This window comes from Hypomesus transpacificus, unplaced genomic scaffold (genome assembly GCF_021917145.1).
Source record: "Hypomesus transpacificus isolate Combined female unplaced genomic scaffold, fHypTra1 scaffold_152, whole genome shotgun sequence".
In the NCBI taxonomy this organism is placed as follows: domain Eukaryota; kingdom Metazoa; phylum Chordata; class Actinopteri; order Osmeriformes; family Osmeridae; genus Hypomesus; species Hypomesus transpacificus.
Genome location: NW_025813719.1, coordinates 247,871 through 268,408, shown reverse-complemented (window position 1 = coordinate 268,408; position 20,538 = coordinate 247,871). Strand labels below are relative to the sequence as shown.

The window sequence follows — 20,538 nt, the reverse complement described above, 5'->3', positions numbered from 1 at the left end:
GAAATAAAAGCTGAAACGTTGATCTCTGGTCTCACGTTCATTATTTGATGTCAAGCCCAAATGTTTTCAGTCTACAGCAAAAATAAAGGAATTCGCCTCACTGTTCCAATACTTTTGGAGGGCACTGTATTTGTCTTTGATCCAGAATAACATCAACAACGTCAGCAATCTATAATGATGCTGTAACATGCCACAATATTATAACTAATTATATTAGGCTATAATTACGTTTGTCATGCCATGAGCATAATAGCGTTCATTACAAAATGGTTAACTCTGCTTTAAAATAACAAAAATAAACTCAACAAACAACCGTCATGTATGTGCGCAACCATTTGTAAAACTTGCTACAATAAAGGCAGGGAACTGTAGATTATCAAGTCCTTTCTCCTAGTTCTCCATCAGCTCAGGTAAATCAGCGATTTGCTGATGTTCCATTTTGTGCTCGTCCCCTGTTCATCGCCCCCTGAGCACGTTTCCAGGCAACTTTTCTTGACGTAAGCAAATACATGGGGTGCTAGTTTACCGATTTCGGATTGGTTTCAAACTTAACAAAAATCCGGTAAAATTAGTAGTAAAAACATATGAGCCAGGTTCGACAATCGAACAAAAATTATTGGGGGAGATAGTTTTAGGTATGTTGACTGGAGTTAAAAGAATAAAAACGACCGGGCGATTTGGGTAGCAAATCGGAAATGCAATACCACCTACATCCACCGGGGCCTTTGCCTCAAGCCGAGGGGTGGGGATCTGAGCTTAGCGTGACTTGGTGCTTAACCAGACCTTCCTCTAACACTGACCCAACAGGAAAACGATATGTTCAACATTGATAGAAATCAACTTAAATAGTCTACGTGAACAATGATTTGATACACACCATGTTAAACGTATGGCTATAGCCTAGTTTGTTAATTCAAATGTTTAGGCATCAGGCATAGGCCTCTCTCAATCTAAAGTATAATTATCATAGCTTGGCTATATAATTGTCAACAGTAGTCTACAATTGCAAAACAAACCTAAATCCATAGGCTACATCTATATCCTCCATTTTACTGACAGAACAACAATGTTAAAAAGTTAGGCTACTGGGTAATGTGATTAATAGTAGGCTATTTATAATGTCAAAAAAGTTAATTTACATGTGTTTAGAGGGTGTCTGTTTTTTAATCAACGAAGTAAAGGTCTAAAAAAGGACTTCGACCTACGTAGCCTATCGTTCATGTCAATCATGCCGTGTCATTTAATTTTGATGAAGCGGTGGATGAGGGATCTGTCATAGTACAAAGCTTAAAGGGAACGTTCTTTCTGGAAGAAGTCACGTGGCCGTGTGCATTACTTTTGCCGAGGTGGATTGTATGATCCATGTTTTACCTTTCGGGCTGCTTAAGAATAGGGTGCACGCGCAATTAGCTTGACTACTACTTAAATCTGACTTGAATTAGTTGGACTGTGTTATTCAAGTCTGGTTTGGGACTTTAAGTCTAACTTTTTTGAGCATCTTTTATGGAACAGGCCCCTGATATCATTTGAAATGACAATGTTAGTTGTTTCCACTTCTGTTGTTGAAGCAAACGGGATCGACTTGTGTGGGTAACGTTACAGTTTAGCAATCAAACTATATCTTGATTCAACCCAGCTTCAGTTAGCTAAATATCTTGCAGAAAAATAAAATGTAAAATAACCTAACAAAGATCTGGACAAACATGCTTTGTGAATTGTAGATTTGTATGACAACACAGGTTATTTATTTGAATGAAACACAGTCAGGAACATGAAATAACTAGTGCTGTCAGTTTAACGCGTTACTAATGGCGTTAACGCAAACCCATTTTAACGTTGACATTTTTTTATCGCGCGATTAACGTTCTTTTTGGCCTAGCAAACGATGTAGTTTGTTTCACATGCTGTTGCTACAACACCACACCAGATCTAGCTAGACAGGAAACAAAACAACAGGCACGCCGGATAAAGAGTAGTAGGCTAACGTTACGTTTTGAATGGATGGCGAGTGGGAGAGGCCGAAATGGATGCCAATAAGATTCTGAATGGAAATTTTACTTTAAAAAAGTTGCTAAATCGTTCCATTGACAAGCCCAAAGTGATATGTGTGTTTCGTCGTTGTGAACTGAGCTATCATCTCAGCACGTCCAGCACGTCTGAAATACCACTTGATGGCCAAGCACATAGCTGATGTGAATTCTCCACCCCCTCGTCAAAGCCAGGCGATTGCAATGTTGTAAAAAAAAAAAAAAAAAAGAAGAAAAAAAAACATTTGCACTGTAGGGCTGTTTTGGCAGCCCCTTTGTCACTGGTCACCCAGACACTCGTCTGGGACAGTCGTTGATTTACATGAATGCTAAAATGACAATCACACCTTAATGACACACCTCTGGAGAGGTGGTCTCAACAGTTGAAGAGGAAGGTGGACAGAGGAAGACTCTGAAATTATCATTAAAAGTTGTGTTCTTGAAAATAAGGTTCTAAACAGCTTTTAATGTCATGTTTGATATGCTTTTGTTTCTTATTTTATGTATTAAATGCTAGTAATAATTTTTAATACTGTAACATGTACATGTACAGGGTTTACAGAGTTTGTGCCTGCAGCAGACCAACATGTGTTTAACATATTCCCTTGTCTTGCAAGGGCACCACTTGGTCTACTGCAGCCTTGATTAAAGATCCAATTTGAATTTGTATGCGTTAGACAACTTTTCAGTCATGTGACCGGCGTCCCCATTTTAGTCAGGTTTGGGTGTATATAGGAAGAAGTGTTACCAATCACTGAGTTTTGTTTACGATACAGCTCCGGTGCGTTAGGCGCCTAGTCTTCATTGTGACATACCTTTGTTAAACATTGCTCTGAAGGTATGTTTTGTATTTGATGATATTTCATTATCATTGTATTGATTATCTTACTATTTAGATAATAAACTATTATTGTGCATTTTGACGTTACTTGTTCTCTTTGAAACGTATCTATCAGGCTACGGCGGTGAAAAATTAGATCTAGTCTGGTTGATGCGGCTAACAAAGACTTTTGAGTAGGTTTTAACTCTATGGAGTCTGGAGCTATTTTGTCCGTTTTTGAGTACCTTTGATTTGGCCTTGATATACTACATAAAGAAATATTTATCATACCAATGTTTGGTATCTTTTTTTTCAGCACAATCTCACCTACATGACCATTTAAATTAAGATTTTCACTTTGGCATACTTTTCAACATACTGGACCCAAACAGACACAAAAACACAAGCTCCGTGTGGAAAAATTATGTTTTTTTGACTATAATACACACACATATGCTCAATCAAGCATTTCAAAAGTTTGAAATTGAAGCACAAGTTGTATATGTGAACATAAAAAGGTAAAGTTGATTTATAATTAAGCTATTTACAAAGAGAGCAGGTCTATCCATATGCACTGTTATTCATCCATATTTGTCCCATAATTAAAAAATATTCACAATATTCAAAAAATAAAAAAAATATATATTTTTTTTCTCCACTAGATGTCACCCTTGGCTCATTTATAACCTTCTCTTTGACCACCGCAGAACCTCCGTCTATGCCACAATGGCTCTTTTTTCTCTTTATGTCAATAAAACGTAAAAAAAAAAAAGATGTATAAGAATCAAAAATCAGTATGTTCTGAGGTATTTGTATTACAGTGAAGTAGAATAGAATAATATAATAAGATAAACGAAAGCAATGAATGTTTTTCTTACCTCTCGTTGTAAACAAAAAATCTTGGTCGTCCATCTTTTTTTTTTTTTTTTGCTCTGAGGTAGAAATAACAAGTCGCCGGCATGTTGGACAGCGTGTCCGACTCATTTCCCCCCAAATAAGTCCAAATGTTTAGCTAAACTACTCAAAATACTTCGAAAACTAGTCATAATAAACCAAATTAGTTTTTTCTTAGACGTCTCTTTGTCCTCTCGTTTTCTCGTGCATCCTATAGCTAGGAGTCAGTAGAATCACCCGTTTTTCTCCGTTTCATTTTTGGACAAAAAACTAGAAAAATATTACAATAAATGCAACGCGCGCATAAAAGAGCGCATTTTTTGGACGCACTTTTTTCATGGAATTGAAATGATCGTATCTTAAGTTTTACTTGGTGTATTTACACAAACCAAGCACTCAAATGTAGCTTCAGGTCTGCACTTCCGCATGAAATCGACGGCTGCCCTCTGAGTGTCTTTGTTTATATGCTGCGTAGTCCGAAAGCTGACCTGCGCTCTGATCGCGCTGGCGCGATCACCGACTCGAAGGAGTTAACTTAAGGCATCTGAGTCACTTACAGTGGATCTCCACGCGCCGAAGGAATTTACCGGGGCCTCTGAGTGATCGATTACATATCCTACTAGGTCTACTATGGTTAAATCTATATTATAGTAGAGATAAACGACTGTTTAGTGAACACGCATACTTTAGGGTCGGTGCTCTGATCAAGCAGACGATTTTTACCTACGTCAGAGTTTCATGTCATTAACTGTTTAGCGCTCGAGGTTACAGGTAACGCACTTGTGCACGTGTCTTAAAATTGGAGTCAGATATTAACGAGTCAATTATCTCCCTGAGAATCTAACCTAAGGTGAATTGTGGTTCCCAAGCCAGGGACAAACACCAAGCGTCTCTGGCCTTTCCATTCACCAACTACAGCACCAAGCAATCCGACCCACTTCTCCATGTTGATAAGAGCGTTAAAACGAGAAAAAACTATTGGACAAAAAGAAATCAAGGGACATTTAAGATAGATAAAATTGTGCGATAATTGCAATTAATCTCGAGTCAACTATGACATTAATGCGATTAATCGTGATTCAATATTTTAGTCGTTTGACAGCACTAGAAATGACACGTTAGCCCTATTGCAAATAAACTAGGCTAAATCATCACACATTCTACCTATGCACTTGCGTTTGCAAGCTAATCTAGTTAAAATTCCTACAGTCTAGGTGTTTTCGCTATCTGTTCTGGCATTCCTTGCAAATTAGCGTTAATAAAAAGCAGATGAGCTAGTCTAGCTAACATTGACTCGACGGGCATGGCTGATGTTTGTCTATACCGTAGATTAGAAGATCCATGTGCAGTTCGACCTCCAATTACACATTTGTTGGAACTATTTCACCAAGGACGGTTTTGAAAACCTGGGACAATGTAAAACAGGATTTGCTATGAAGCTGTTGCTGAAAAGAGGTGTGTTCCGACCTTATGTTCATCACAACCGCAAGCTACAGTATGATTTTGTTGGTAACAGTTATTAGCAATGCTAACGTATCCTGTATCTAGCACCTGCCTTTCTCCAGTTCTTTCAAATAGATCTAGACAGGCGTTGGCAATAGGCTAGACTGCTATTCGTTTTCTGGCTATTTTTTTCGGAAGCTTCCCTTCTAATGCCGACTACAACTACTCTAGCTAGAGTAATTTGCTAAGTAAGGCATGTTGATGTGTTTTGAAACATATTTAGCATTCTACCAATGTTAGATACAGGACACGTTAGCATTGCTAATAGGCTAACTGTTAGCGACAAAATCATACTTACAGCTTGCGTTTGTGATGAGCATACGGTTGGAACAGCACCTCTTTTCAGCAACAGCGGCTTAGCAAATCCTTCTTTAAATTGTCCAAGGTTTTCATTCAATACAAATGAATAAATGAGTGTCGAACTTCACAGGGATCTTCTCATAGAAAAACATCAGCCATGCCCGTCGGGTGTCTGGTTCCTTGGGAAGATTATGAAAAGTGTGAGCATTTTCAGTACAGCCTGGAACAACGCATTTACGATGGTCCATTTTCAATATACTTTAAACACTTTCAAACTTTCTCCTTTGTTGTTCGCGTGGAAGTACACAGAGTAGCGCGCAGCTAAACTAGTGTCTGAGATCCTGGGCCAAAACACCAGAGGGCTGGTCTGTAAGTAAATGTTGGGACATGACAAAGGTGATGCGGAATTTGTGACGTCACAAATTCCACTTTTTCAAAACCGATCGTTTTACTGCTCAGTTTCAAGTTGTGAGATTTAGATAGGAAAGAGATGTCAATGGACTTTGAGGTTCACTGTTTGTCAATTTTACCCACCAAACTGTCGTTATTCAACTGTGGCAGCGTAAAATCGGTTTTGCAATCAATGATTCCTTAAAATGTTTTATGGTTCATTTGACCTGCTTGGCCTCCTCATTGCAGCTATATTATTTTTTATAGATTTACACAAATTAAGAACAAAAATATAACATGTACATAAGTAGTCACAGCCTTTGCTCAATACTTTAATACAAAACATATTTTTGAGTATGATGCTACAAGCTTGGCACACCTATTTGTGGGCAGTTTCTTCCATTCTTCTTTGCAGGACCTCTCAAGCTCCATCAGGTTATATAGGGAGCACCGGTGCACAGCCATTTTTAGATCTCTCCAGAGATGTTCAATCGGATTCCAGTCTAGGCTCTGCCACTCAAGGACATTCACAAATTTGTCCTGAAGCAACTCCTTTTATCTTGGCTGTATGCCTTGGGTCGTTGTCCTGTTGGAAGATGAACCTTTGTCCCAGTCTGAGGTCCAGAGTGCTCTGGAGCGGGTTTGCATCAAGGATGTTTCTGTACATTGCTGCATTCATCTTTCCCTCGATCCTTACTAGTCTCCCAGTTCCTGCCACTGAAAAACTTCCCCACAGCATGATGCTGCCACCACCATGCTTCACTGTAGGGATGGCATTGGCCAGGTGATGAACGGTGCCTGGGGTCCTCTGGACATGACGCTTGGCATTCAGTCCAATCTTTGTTTCATCAGACCAGAGAATTTTGTTTTGCATGGTTTGAGAGTTCTTCAGGTGCCTTTTGGCAAACTCCAGGCGGGCTGTCATGGGCCTTTTACTAAGGAGTGGTTTCTGTCTGGCCACTCTACCATACAGGCCTGATTGTTGGAATGCTGCAGAGATGTCCTTCTGGAAGGTTCTCCTCTCTTCACAGAGCAATGCTGGAGCTCTATCAGAGTGAACATCAGGATCTTGGTCACCTCCCTGATTAAGGCCCTTTCTCCCCTGATCTCTCAGTTTAGCCTGCCGGCAAACTCTAGGAAGACTCCTGGTGGTACCAAACTTCTTCCATTTCAGAATCAGAAAGGGATTTATTCGCCATGAAAGTTTGCACAGACAAGGAATTTGCTTTGGCAGGAAGGTACATACAATAAACATACAGGAATTTTAAATTTAAATATGTGGTCTAACTATACTAAGGATATATAAACTAGCAATACTAAGTGGAATATAATTAAAATAAAATATACAATAAAATAAAATAGTTGCCATAATATAAAATATAAGTTGCCAATTTACAGTTTAAAATACTAATATTACAGGAATTGTAATGTGGTGCAAAATGCAAATTGTTTTAAGACATGAAGTCATTAAAGTCAGTATGAACTCTTGGCCTTGTTGAGGAGGCCAACAGTGGAAGGGAAGAAACTGTTTGTGTGGCGTGAGGTTTTGGTCCTGATGGACCGCAGCCTTCTGCCGGAGGGGATCAACTGAAACAGGGAGTGTCCAGCGTGGGAGGAGTCGGACACAATCTTCTTCGCTCGCCTCAGGGTCCTCGAGGTGTGCAGGTCCTTGAGGGAAGGAAGATTACAGCCAATCACCTTCTCCGCAGTGCAGATGATACGCTGCAGCCTGCTCTTGTCCTTGGCAGTGGCAGCAGCGTACCAGATGGTGATGGAGGAGGTGAGGATGGAACCAATGATGGCTGTGTAGAAGTGCACCATCATTGTCTTTGGCAGGTTGAATTTCTTCAGCTGCAGCAGGAAGTACATCCTTTGTTGTGCTTTCTTGGTGAGGGAGCTGATGTTCAGTTCCCACTTGAGGTCCTGGGAGAGGATAGAGCCCAGGAAGCGGAAGGACTCCACAGTGTTGACTGGGGAGTCACACAGGTTGATGGGGGTGATTAGGGCTGTGTTCTTCCTGAAGTCCACAACAATCTCCACTGTCTTGAGAGCATTGAGCTCTATGTTGTTCTGGCTGCACCAGGTCACCAGGTTGTCCGCTTCCCACCTATAATCATGGATGACTGGAGGTGCAGCTGTTGGTGTACAGGGAGAAGAGCAGAGGAGAAAAGGACGCAGCCCTGGGGAGATCCGGTGCTGATGGACCGGGAATCAGAGACTTGTGTTCCCAGCTTAACGCACTGCTTCCTGTCAGACAGAAAGTCTGTGATCCACCTGCCGGTGGAATCAGACACGTTCAGCTGGGAGAGCTTGTCCTGAAGCAGGGCGTGGATGATGGTATTAAAGGCAGAGCTGAAGTCCACAAACAGGATCCTGGCGTAGGATGCTGGGGAGTCCAGGTGCTGTAGGGTGAAGTGGAGGGCCATATTAACTGCATCGTCCACAGACCTGTTGGCTCTGAAGGCAAACTGCAGGGGGTCCAATAGAGCAGTGGTCACCAACCTTTTTAGGCCAAAGATCACCGACCTTTGCCTTGGTGACCCGAAGATCTACCTATTGAGGCGTTGAGAGACAGAACAGACTCCAGACTGAACTTACAACTTAACTTTATATTTGGCCTTATTGTAATTGAATGAAATCAAACACTTTGTGAACAATATGAACAAGAAAAAACACTTTTGCAATGAGCAGGCTGGATATGAACGGTTTTATTTATAAACTGAAGTTACAACACAACACTGACAAATTTCTCATGTGACAAGTCAGTGTGATGGCTGTGACTGAACACTGTCTGTGAGTGCCTTGTAGTTTGGCTCATAAGCAGAGACAGCCAGTCTGAGGCAGTCTGTGAGGTGTCTGTCAGTAAGCCGGCTCCTGTACTTGGATTTGGTGATTTTCATCTGTGAAAATGCAATTTCACAGAGGTAGGTCGATCCAAAGTAGGCACTCACTTTTAGTGCACATGCACTGAGGAGAGGAAACTTCTCTCGGCTGGCAAGTCCCCAAAAGTCACTGTCCCTTGACCTGGCTTTCAGCTCAATGTCATTTTGCAAATCAAGCATCTCCATGTCCACTCCACTTGGCAAAGCAAATGCTTTCTCGAATTGGTCTGCAACCTCCTCTGTATTAATAGGCAGGAATGGGTTTGAAAGAAATGCAGCAATATCCTTCATGATTTCTAACTCACCAAAACGTCGACTGAACTCCGCTGCCAGTTTGTCCAGGTGCACACAGTACTGCTCAGGGTGAAAGTCAGAAGAGTCTTTGATGGACTGTGACATTTTTTCCAGGTTTGTAAAGTGTGTCAGCGTCCCTTTCCTCAGATTCGTGGTCCAGACACAGAGTTTGGCCTTGAACGCATTCACTGCGCTGATCATGTGGAGGAGGTGCCGGTCTTTTCCCTGGAGTTCGTGGTTGAGCGAGTTCAGTTTTCCGGTTAGGTCCGTCAGAAACCCCAGGTCCAGTAGCCACGCATCCGTTGAAAGTTCCTCGTGCTCCTCGTTCCTTTTCGACAGAAACGTCTTAATCTCAGGCAGCAAGTCAACAAATCGCTGCAGCACCTTTCCGCGACTCAACCACCTGACATCAGCATGCAGAAGCAGGTCTCCATACGCCGAATCGAGCTCATCCAATAACGCCTTGAATAAGCGATGCTGAAGCGCTTTTGCTCGAATCGAGTTTACCACTTTGACCACCAGTGACATGACATGAGAAAAGTCCACAACTTTCCCAGCCAAGGCTTGCTGATGAATCACACAGTGATACTTCATGAAGTCGGGGAAATCCGGATCATTACGGCACAGTGCTATAAAACCAGCGTGCACACCGCACATTGCCGGTGCCCCATCGGTAGTGATTGCCACCAGTTTCTGAATGGGGATGTTCTTTTCACGGACATAGCTTTTAAAAACGTTGTAAATATCCTCACCTCTCGTTCTCTCTTTTAATTGGAGAAGAGTGAGGAAGTCCTCCTTTGTTGTAAAGTCCTGGAAAGCCATTCTGACAAATACAACAAGCTGAGCCGTGTCCATTACATCCAGCGATTCATCAAACTGCAGTGAAAAATATTCACAGAGTGACAAGTCCTCCAACACCTGTTGACCAACGTTATCCGACAGTAACTCGATCCTTCGTGTCACTGTTGTAGGACCAAGAGGCACAGCACGGAATGCAGCTTTTATGTCCTCTTTGTTTTTGAAGGTGCTGCAAACAGTCTCTGCGGTGACGGTCAATAGTTCCTTTAACAAATCCCCATCTGTAAAAGGTCTCTTGTGTTTAGCCAAAATGTGGCTAATACGAAATGACGCCTCAGTTGCAGCCTTACTTTGAGACGTAGGTTGTGAGAAAAGCGACTGTTGAGCCTTCAACTCCACTTTCAGCTCCTGAACTTTTTTGGCGCGGATTGCGCTCTTTGGTGGATAGCAGTCTTTGAATTTCGGATGGTTAGTGTTGTGGTGCCGCTCCAAATTCCCTCGCTTAGACAGTGCCTGTGGCTGGTGGCACAACATACACACACTCTTGTCTTTTACCAAGGTAAAGATGAATTCCTCCTCCCATTCATGATGGAAACTGTAGTTTTTCGCCCTCTTTCGTGGTGCCTCTGCCATGCTTGCTAACACTATGTGGACAACACGGCCGGGTAAATAAACAAACCAACGGCAACCACGCCCACAGGTATCCTGGGATAGCAGGTCTCTCAAAGGTCGTCTTCGGGAAAAAACGCCCATTTATTCTGTCGGTGAATTGCTTTGCAACACGCACAGGCCAATATGCAAATCCAGGTACAAGAGAACGCGCGTTCAGTTTAAGAATCCTCCGCGTTCATGAATTAGTCGGAGATCAGTATTTCTGAAATTATTTTGGAGATCGACAGGGAAAGTCTCCGAGATCGACACGTCGATCGCGATCGACAGGTTGGCGACCTCTGCAATAGAGGGTCTCTAATGGTGTCTGTGAGGGAGTCGTTAGTGGAGTGGGGGGCTCCGGGCTTGAATATGGTGATCTGCCTTAGCCCTCTCCAGACTGAAGCAGAGTCGTTAGCAGAGAATTGATGTTCAAGTCTCTCCGAGTACAGTCGTTTAGCCTCTCTCACCGCCTCGCTAAACCTTTTCTTCGACTCCTTGAATCTGTCCCTGTCCCCACTCCTAAATGCGGCCTCTTTGTCCAGCCTCAGCCTTCTGAGTTTAGCTGGAAACCAGGGTTTGTCGTTGTTGTAGCTCACCGTGGTGCATGTTGGTATACAGCAGTCCTCACAGAAGCCGATGTATGATGTCACAGTCTCCGTGAGCTCATCCAGACTATTGGTAGCAGTCATGAACATGTCCCAGTCAGTACAGTCCAAGCACGCCCACAGTTCCTCCATAGCCTCACTGGTCCACTGTTTCGATGTCCTCACAGCAGGCTTACAGCGCTTAAGCTTCTGCCTGTATGCAGGAATCAGGTGGACCATGGCGTGGTTTGAGTGACCCAGTGCTGCTCGGGGAACCGCATGGTATGCTTTACTTATAGTAGAGTAGCAGTGATCAAAAGTGTTCTCTTCTCTGGTAGGGCATTTGATGAATTGTCTGTATTTGGGTAATTCTTGAGTGAGATTGCCTTTGTTAACGTCGCCTAGCACAATAACCAAGGAATCAGGATTTTCATGCTCCACACTCAATATCTGGTTGGCGAGCACACGTTGAGCCTCGTTGGCGCTAGCCTGAGGGGGCATATAGACGCCGACCAGTATGAATGAAGCAAACTCACGTGGCGAGTATAAAGGTTTACAGTTAATAAAAAATTATTCCAGATCGGGAGAACACTGCAGAATCACTGTCACATCTTCACACCAGCCACAGTTTATAAAAACCAAATACTACCGCCTTTCTTTTTGCCAGAAAGCAGGGAGTCACGATCCGCTCTCAGCAGTTTGAAACCTGCAAGCTGTAGCACAGAGTCTGGGTTCAGTTCACTCAGCCATGTCTCCGTAAAGCACAAATTGGAAGATGAACGAAAGTCTCTGTTTTTTCACACCAGTAGCTGAAGTTCGTCCAGTTTGTTGCTCAGCGAACGCACGTTGGATAGAAATATCTCCTGTAACGCTGTTGGCGCTCCACGCCGACAAAGTCGCACCAAAGCACCGGCCCGTTAACCTCTCCTACGACGCTTCGCTTTATCTTTATACATGAAAATGTATTTACGAATGATGGAGGCCACTGTGCTCATTGGGACCTTCAATGCAGCAGAGGTTGTTCTGTACCCTTCCCCAAATCTGTGCCTACAATCCTGTCTCGGAGGTCTACAGATCATTCCTTGGACTTCCTTGACATGCACTGTCAACTGTGGGACTTTATATAGACAGGTGTGTGCCTTTCCAAGTCAATTCCTATCAACTTAATTTACCACTGGTGGACTTCAATCAAGTTGTAGAAATGTCTCAAGGATGATCAATGGAAGCAACAGGATGCACCCAAGCTCAATTTTTTATGTCATGGCAAAGGCTGTGAAATACTTATGTAAGTTTTGTAAGATTTGCAAACATTTTGACAGCGTTTTTCACGTTATCATTATGGGGTATTGTATGTAGATTTTTTTTTTTGACTATGGCTGTAACATAACAATATGTGGAAAAGCTGAAGCACTGTGAATACTTTCCGGATGCACTGTATGTATACTGCATTCGGCAGGTGCCTAGTGTAAAAAAAATGTGTGTGTGGTTTTGTGTGCTTTTAGGAAGAGTACCATTGTGAGGATGCTCTTCCGTTTCTACGAGCCGCAGCAGGGTAACATCTACATTGCGGGTCAAAACATCAGAGATGTCAGTCTGAACAGCCTGAGGAAGGCCTTAGGAGTGGTTCCCCAGGTAAGAATGGAGGAAGGAAAGTTTGGCAAGATGGAATAAGTGGGGCGATGTGGAGGACCAGGTGGAACAGTGAAAATTGGGTGTGGGGGAAAACGGGTAGGGGTGAAGCAGGTGACATCATGAGTTGGTTGATCATGGGAAATAATTTATTGATTGATTTTCTGTTTAAGTTTACGATACGTGAAATTTGTTTGAGTTTGTTATATAAATGTGTACAACCACAATGAGGAAGACCAGCATCGTAGTTATACAGATGTCATCCAAGCTAGTTTGACACAGCATATTGATGTTTAGTATTTGATTTACGGCTACAACTAACAATTACTTTAGTAATCGATTAATCTGTCGATTCTTTTTTCGATTAATCGAGGAATCGGATAAAAAAACAATTAACAAAAAAGCATTAATTTTCAACCCTTTATTCAAAAACAGAACTGACAGTGCAAATTCACAGTGCAAAACATCTTCAGAATGTGCACAAACAGGCACACAATTTTGAAAAAGTTATTAATATTAGTGTGGATTTAATGCTATTTTCGAAGATTAGCAATTGATTTGAGTTTTGTTTAAAACATTTTTGAAAATTGAAAGGTTGTGGAAGTAGGCCAGACTTTATTAGAGTAATCTGGTGTATAATTGAGATTTTTTGACACAATTTTGAAGTTAAGATTTGCGAGGATTAAGCTATTTTCAAAGATTAGTAATTTTCTATCATTTTATTTGAAACTTTATTGAAAAAGGAAAGGCTGTGGAAGTATACTAAACATTGTTAAGATACTCGGGTGTCTGTCTGAAGTTTTATATTCATGAAAATATTATAAAAGTCTACATTTTTCAAAATGGTATGGATAGTTTTCACCCGGTCCCTAACGCGACGCTGCAAAGTAGCGTCTTCTGAATGTGAGACGAATGTCGAATATAAAACTAACTTCACCTCAGTCAATTAATACACCTTTTCGACTTAATTAGTGTGAAATGCTCCCACACCTTGGATGACTTAGGTCGTACTGATTTCTCCGCCATGTAGTTCAGAACGTCTCTCCGATGGTCTTTCCTCTACCTCCGCTCTGCTCCGCGCTCAACGAAACTTTTTTTTAAATACTCAAACATCTCCGCGACTTATTGGGTGTGCTTTGCCTTCGGCTTTACGTTCCGTTGCATGGTTTAAGTAGAAATTAAGTTTTTGTGGCGAAAAGTGAAGCTAACGATGGCTAACTTGCTAGCCACAGTCACTGACGCCACTAACGTCACTAACGTCACGAAAACTCGCGTGACTATCTCTAGCAGAACATTATTTTAGCAGCTCGTTAACTTCTGGGAGATGGCTAGGCCATTACTGCAAGGCAGCTGCAGAAACGCCACAAGTAAAGAGGCCTGGGTGATAACTATTTGCTCATTTTACTTTGTGATATGACACACAATTGTGATGTGTAATGTACAATATAAGCTGATATTATTAAGGAAGTACATCTACTTTCGTAAACAGTAGTCTTCTATTTCACAGAAGCATTAGCATCATGACATTAGCCTCTGTTGCCCGGGCAACACATACTACAGCGGTCTATGATCTGTTTTCAATCGTTAAAATTAACATTCCTCCCAAACAAATTTTCGTTGTAGGATTTACTATGACATTAAATTACAAGTAAACGATTTGTGGGTGAAATTATTACCTGTGGTTTCAAACCAGTGTAGCTCACTGCAACGCTGTAGCCTAGTCTAGTAGCTAACAAAAACATCTCCACAGCTGTTTACAGTACTAGTAGGAAGTCAAACTGCGGCACATGTTCGGCACTACCCTTACTTAAATCAAAAGTCTTTCAATAGGTGAAACTATCTGACTAGTGACTACTAACCTGAACTCCATTGCCACAGCCTAAACTTTGTCAATCTGCTCATGAAAATAATTCATTTCAGCCTAGACCGTATAACGGAAGTAACGTTAAATCGAATTCAACCAACGCAATTGCTACGAAGACAGTCTAGTAGTAGTAGTAGCCTACAATTTACCGGGGCAGCTTCTCCACACAGCAGGGCTATATCACATTTTGCCTTGTTACCAACAATGATCGCTACCTCTGACATGTTTATGAATGAGTGATTTTCCCCTAAATAAACGTCAAGCTTATTTACGTTTTTGGGGGCATATTTTCAGTTAGCACATGGTACTATTTGAATCGCGATTCCATCTGAGATAGCTACTGCTGGTAAAGTTGTTGTTAAAATAAGCTTCAAAAGGGGGTTCTTTATTAATTAATTAATGCAATATGAGTAGGCTAAATGCCTGAAAATATCACGAGAAGGGAAAAACTTAGAATGACGTTTAAGTCATAGAAATTAGGTCAAATTTTACACCGGTCTGCCAAATGTATGCGTTTTGATTCAACTATGAGGTTGCTGATCACCATTCCCTATGGCAGGGGAAATAAAAAGACAACTATTTCATTCTACTCTTCAGTATTTTGAGTTGGAAATGAGTAGAAAAAATTATGCTTTTAAATCTATGAAATCTTTATAAATAGTAAGTAGGCTATGCATTTTTATATAAAATATACAGAAATATCAGTTGTAAAATGTAATTTAAGTACGGACCCCTGCAACCAACGCAAGCAAGCACACCCTACAATTTCCCCAGAAATTGCATCCTTTCTAGTTGAGTGGTGTAATACTCGCGCGACACAACGAATCGATAATTAAATTCGTTGCCAACGCTTTTAATAATCAATTTTAATCGATTTGTTGTTGCAGCCCTAATTCGATTTATGAACTAATTCTGTCTCACTTCTGCTTTCTCTCTCACCCCTCTGTCTTTCTCCACGTCAATCCCATCACTCTCTTTATGTTCTTACCTGCTTCATTCCATCTATCCCTCCCACTCTAACTTTCCTCTCCCAGGATGCTGTTCTGTTCCACAACACTATCTTTTATAATCTTCAGTATGGCAATATACATGCCACCCCAGAGGAAGTGTACAAGGTGGCTCAAATGGCAGGCATCCATGACGCAGTCCTCCGGATGCCCCACGGCTATGACACGCAGGTTGGCGAAAGGGGTCTCAAACTGTCTGGTAGGCTTCCAATACATAGGGTATTCACACACCCACTCACACAGAGGAAGAATATTTGTTCATTAGAATGTAGGTCCGTGAGGTGGGAGTGCCAGCGAGGCCTATTGTGTACCAGTCAATAGCGAAAGAAACGTAGAGTGAGTCATTACTTTCCCTACTTATAGTGAGGTTACCCCTGACTCTTCAGACAGGGACATTGTTACTGAATTGTAATGATCACTAGATGCCGCTTCTTACACGGAGCTAAAGGCAAGGTCGGAAAATGATTAATCATTAATTTTCGTGTTGTTGTTTTGTGATTATTTCATTAAAACGTATGGTAATGAACGTAACAAGAACTGTTGAGACAGAATCCATTGATTCACTAAGCAATCGATCATTAGAAGGGAGGATGGGATATGGCACCTTTCAAACAGCCTGAAAGATGCATTCACGGTTTACCAGCCCGAAAATAATCCAGTGCGCAATCGAATTTCCGAGATAAGCCTATTTATTATTGTATTTTTCGTAAATAAAGCCGCGGTTTATACCCCGATTTTACATTTTTCCTTGTGGTGGTGAGGCTTATATTTCGATGCAGCTTATAGCTTTTTTAAACAAAACAACTGTAGAAACACTTTTTCGTCAATGCTATAGAATGGGTTAACCTGTTAAGGAGTAGCACATGTGATCGTCAGCCTAATGTCGCATATATGCAATTTCGAACATTCCAACTGAATATTTTCCGATGGACAAAAACTATGCCACAAATGCTTTAGTATGGCTTCAAAATGTACTAATGAGAAGGCTAACGAGTAACACTAGTATGGTAGTAGCATTGCTATGAGTATTATGCTAGCTAACTTAGCCTGGAAGCTAACTAAAGCTAGCAAGTTACCGTTTCTGAAAAATAACTTGCGCTTTGGGGACCGTCGGAAACATTTAGAAATCACGTCTTAAGGTAAATATTAGTTAATTCCCGGGCAATAGAAAACATTATGCACTCGTTTACTTTCGTTTTCGAAGTGTGTTGCACAACGGCATGCTGTAAGATCGCCTATACTCGTGCATTGCTTGGTATCATTGTTCCCGTATCAAGTGCGGCATAAATTCCAGTGCGGTTTATACTCAGATTTACAAACACAAAGCTCCCATTCTGACGGGGTGCAGTTTATTGATAATGCGGCTTTTTTTCCGAAAAATACGGTATATTTAGTCCGTAGATTTAAAGAGATAGTTGTAGTTGATAGGCCGCCTACTTGATTTACCCAATGCAACTTCAATTCGATATGCGCTACTGCCCTTGCGTACCAGCTGTCCACACTTGAAACTGGAGTTCCAATGTTACAGTAGCTTAATAGTCGACATAAAACCACAATACACATAGTCGACATAAAACCAAAATACACATTCTCAACCAGTATGTTATCATTCACTGCCTATTATAAGCTACACTGCCTGTCTTGCATATTTGTTTTTAAATACACGGCCCGCCAATGCAGTAACGCATGCACCGCTAATAGCCTACTACAAATCCCAGAATGCTCTGCTAGTGCCTTGGTGCCCCAAAACACGCAAACATCCCCTCCTCTGTTTTCATTCATTCACAACCTCATGCTACCAGTCACCTCGGGCCAATGTCAGACACCCCTCCCAAAAAATGGCCAAACGGAAGGTGAAAACAGGAGCTTTCTAGACAAGTGGGAATATCTGTTCACGACCGTAAAGGACAGACCTGTTTGTCTTGTGTGCGGAGCCAACGTGGCTGTAACAAAATAATATAACATAAGAAGACACTCTGAAATGAAACACTTAAGTTTGTTCCCATATGAAAAGGTGCATTATATCTAGAAAGATGGGAAAACATGCCTTTTTTTCAATATGAAATCTGGCCCAGGACTTTGTCCCAGTTTTTATTTTTGAAAACAAATTATAGGTAGTCTACCTTTTATGTAATGATAATATTGATAGCTAGTTAGCTAATTGTCTCACCCCCCCCCCTCCCATTTGATAAAATGGTCGTCAAATGGCTGGTGTGAAAGAAAGAGCAAGTTCAGATTGCAAGACAGAAGACTTTATTTCAGAGCAATTCATTGAAAATTAAGATGATTCAATTTGAGCCGCTCCCACTCATCTCCAGAAAATTGCAAGTTAAACATGCATATTTCTACATGCACTAATTGTATATTTATTTTATTTATCTATATATTTATTTATTTTACCAGGCATGTCATTATAATGAACAAATTTGTATTTACAATAACAGCCTGGCAAAAATCACTTGAGGGGGAAAAGGGTTGCAAGATAAACACAATGATTATTTTAACAGGAATAAGACAACAAGACATTAAAGAATACATGGACATAAAGAGACACTCACATGGAGTATGGTCGTGTCGTAGCCGTAACACACCACTGACGTGTATGGTGTAAATAGGGGTGTAAAACTGTCAAACCACTGGCAGCGACTACATTTGGACAGATCTGCCTATTTGCTCCTCGCTAGCAGCTGGGTGTGGAGCTGGGATTAACATATACTTCCTTGCATATAATTCATTGTTGTGCTAGCTGTGTTGTGCTAGTTAGTTTAGTTTTGACTGGCAACATGTGACATGCTCTGGTGAAAAGGGGCCGTTATCGGCTTTCCGTATTGTCTGGTAGAAGCCGATTAAAAAAATGTAAATCATTTTTTGCATATTACAAAAGTTAGTGTTGAAGAAGTCACACAATATAATAAATAGAGGTGGGCATAGATAATCTTTTTAAATCTAGATTTATCTCACTGTAATGTTGGAATTAATGTAGATTGAAATAACTGATAACGCAGCGCATTAACGTCGATAACGGCCTACCACTAATAATAAACAACATGTTTAGGATCACTAAATACTCATAATTTGTTCTTGTTTACCTAAGCTTCCTGTTGAGTTGTGGTGTGGGCTCTATTGTCGGCGGAAAATTATCATGTCGTTGTCCCGAGTCAAACGTATAAACAAGCATTTAATGTTCTGATAGATTCAGTTATTGTCAGGGCATGGCTCAAGTATGCATATTGCAAATATGAGAGGCAAGTTTAACTTGTTTGGATGTTCTCACATGTTTCCTGAAATTCCACCTTTTATTTGTATTTTTTATTACTGTAGCATTGGGACTTTGTCCCAGTCTGAATCTCGGGTTACGCATGAGCAGTCGTGCATTATGTATGCAAACTAAATTTGCATTTTATAAATCAAGTTGGTGGCCAATCTACAACAACTTAAAGAACAGATAGCCTAATTGACATGAAAATTGTCATTACAAGCAAACTCAACCCTTATTTCCCATCTCCATTCTGTAGGCCATCATTCTAGCGCAGCTTCCGTTTATGTCGACCAGCCTATAATATCTGTAATTTTGCTTAAGTAGGCTGTGTTTATCTGTACAAAGTGCAAAGAGTCCCCCCTCGTAATCACCAAGTATTGAATTGGCATATTTGGTCTTGAGTCAAGTACCCTTAAGTAAAATGTTTTGCAAGTAGTTGTGTCAACTTTCAAGCATGGCTTCTGCTTACATTTTTGTCATAAGTTTGTTTTAGCCTACATCCACGGACTTAATAGAATGAATAGGCTAATCTCAGGCATTGCATTGTGCGCAGGATTAATTTTTCTTTGTTTGACCTGATAAACCCGTGAATAGCTAGCCTACACCTTTCAGGCTGTTTGGAAGTAGCAATTTCCCATCCCCCTTCTAATGATTAATCGCGTAGTGAATCAATGGATTTGGTCCCTCAAGTTCCCTCCAACGTATAGTCTACTCAAGTCTTCTGTCAACATTCCAAGCATTCCAATGCCTACACAGCTATTTCACCACCTCCAAGAAGAGTCCTGCATTTCCTTTAGGTTTCTATGTTATTTCTATACTCATTTGTTGAAACTCATTAGATGTATTTACATTTATTCATTTAGCAACACTTTTATCCAAAGCGACTTCCAAGAGAGAGCTTTACAAAGTGCATAGGGCGCTGATAATAACAACAAGATAGCCCCAAAGCATTGCGGGTAGCCAAAAGCACAGATTGTGAACAACCAAAAAGTAAGTACCAAAGGGAAGAACCATAAGAGCATGTAGTTAGGCAAGTTACAATTAAACAACATGAATCTCTAAGTGCAAGTGTACCTGTAGAAAAAGCAAGCAACAGTAAAAATAAAAATAAGATTAACTAAATAGAATATTTCGCAGCGAATACAACAGTTTAAATCGGTTACCCCTAACCAACAAGAGCAACAAGTCTCTAAGCAAGAGTCATTGTGATCCGTGAGGAAACTAGCATTGGGTTCAGCAAACCATTCCTAAGTACAGTTGTACTTAGAACAAGTGCGTCTTGAACCTTCTCTTGAAGGTGGAGAGACAGTCTGTGTCTCTGATGGAGGTGGGGAGTTGATTCCACCACTGGGGGGCCAGGCAGGAGAAGAGCTTGTGATTTATACCTCTTGATATTTCAGAAATGCATTCATTTGTTATGTTTATCCGCTTTACAGGCTCATTCCTTTTGAACTCTACAGTAATTGTTGCCACTTATCATAACATTTAAATTGCGCTTACCTGTGTACACGCAAACGGTTATTTAGTGAAGCAAATGCATTTCCTATAATGCACTTAAATTGTTGTTGGAATTTTTTTTATAAGTTGTAGGCCTACTTATTTAGCAATTCATATAAATCTTATTTAGGTTGTAAAT

The 20,538-nt window shown here is 41.0% G+C and overlaps 1 protein-coding gene across 1 annotated transcript in view; it reads left to right on the top strand.

The window, feature by feature from the left end:
- The window catches only part of abcb7 (ATP-binding cassette, sub-family B (MDR/TAP), member 7), a 94,897-nt gene that overhangs the window by 42,461 nt on the left and 31,898 nt on the right, over positions 1 to 20,538 (top strand). Inside the window, exons 12-13 of the mRNA XM_047051388.1 lie at positions 12,646 to 12,775; positions 15,671 to 15,842. Of these exons, the coding sequence (XP_046907344.1) occupies positions 12,646 to 12,775; positions 15,671 to 15,842 (302 nt within the window). The remainder of the gene's footprint in view (positions 1 to 12,645; positions 12,776 to 15,670; positions 15,843 to 20,538) is intronic.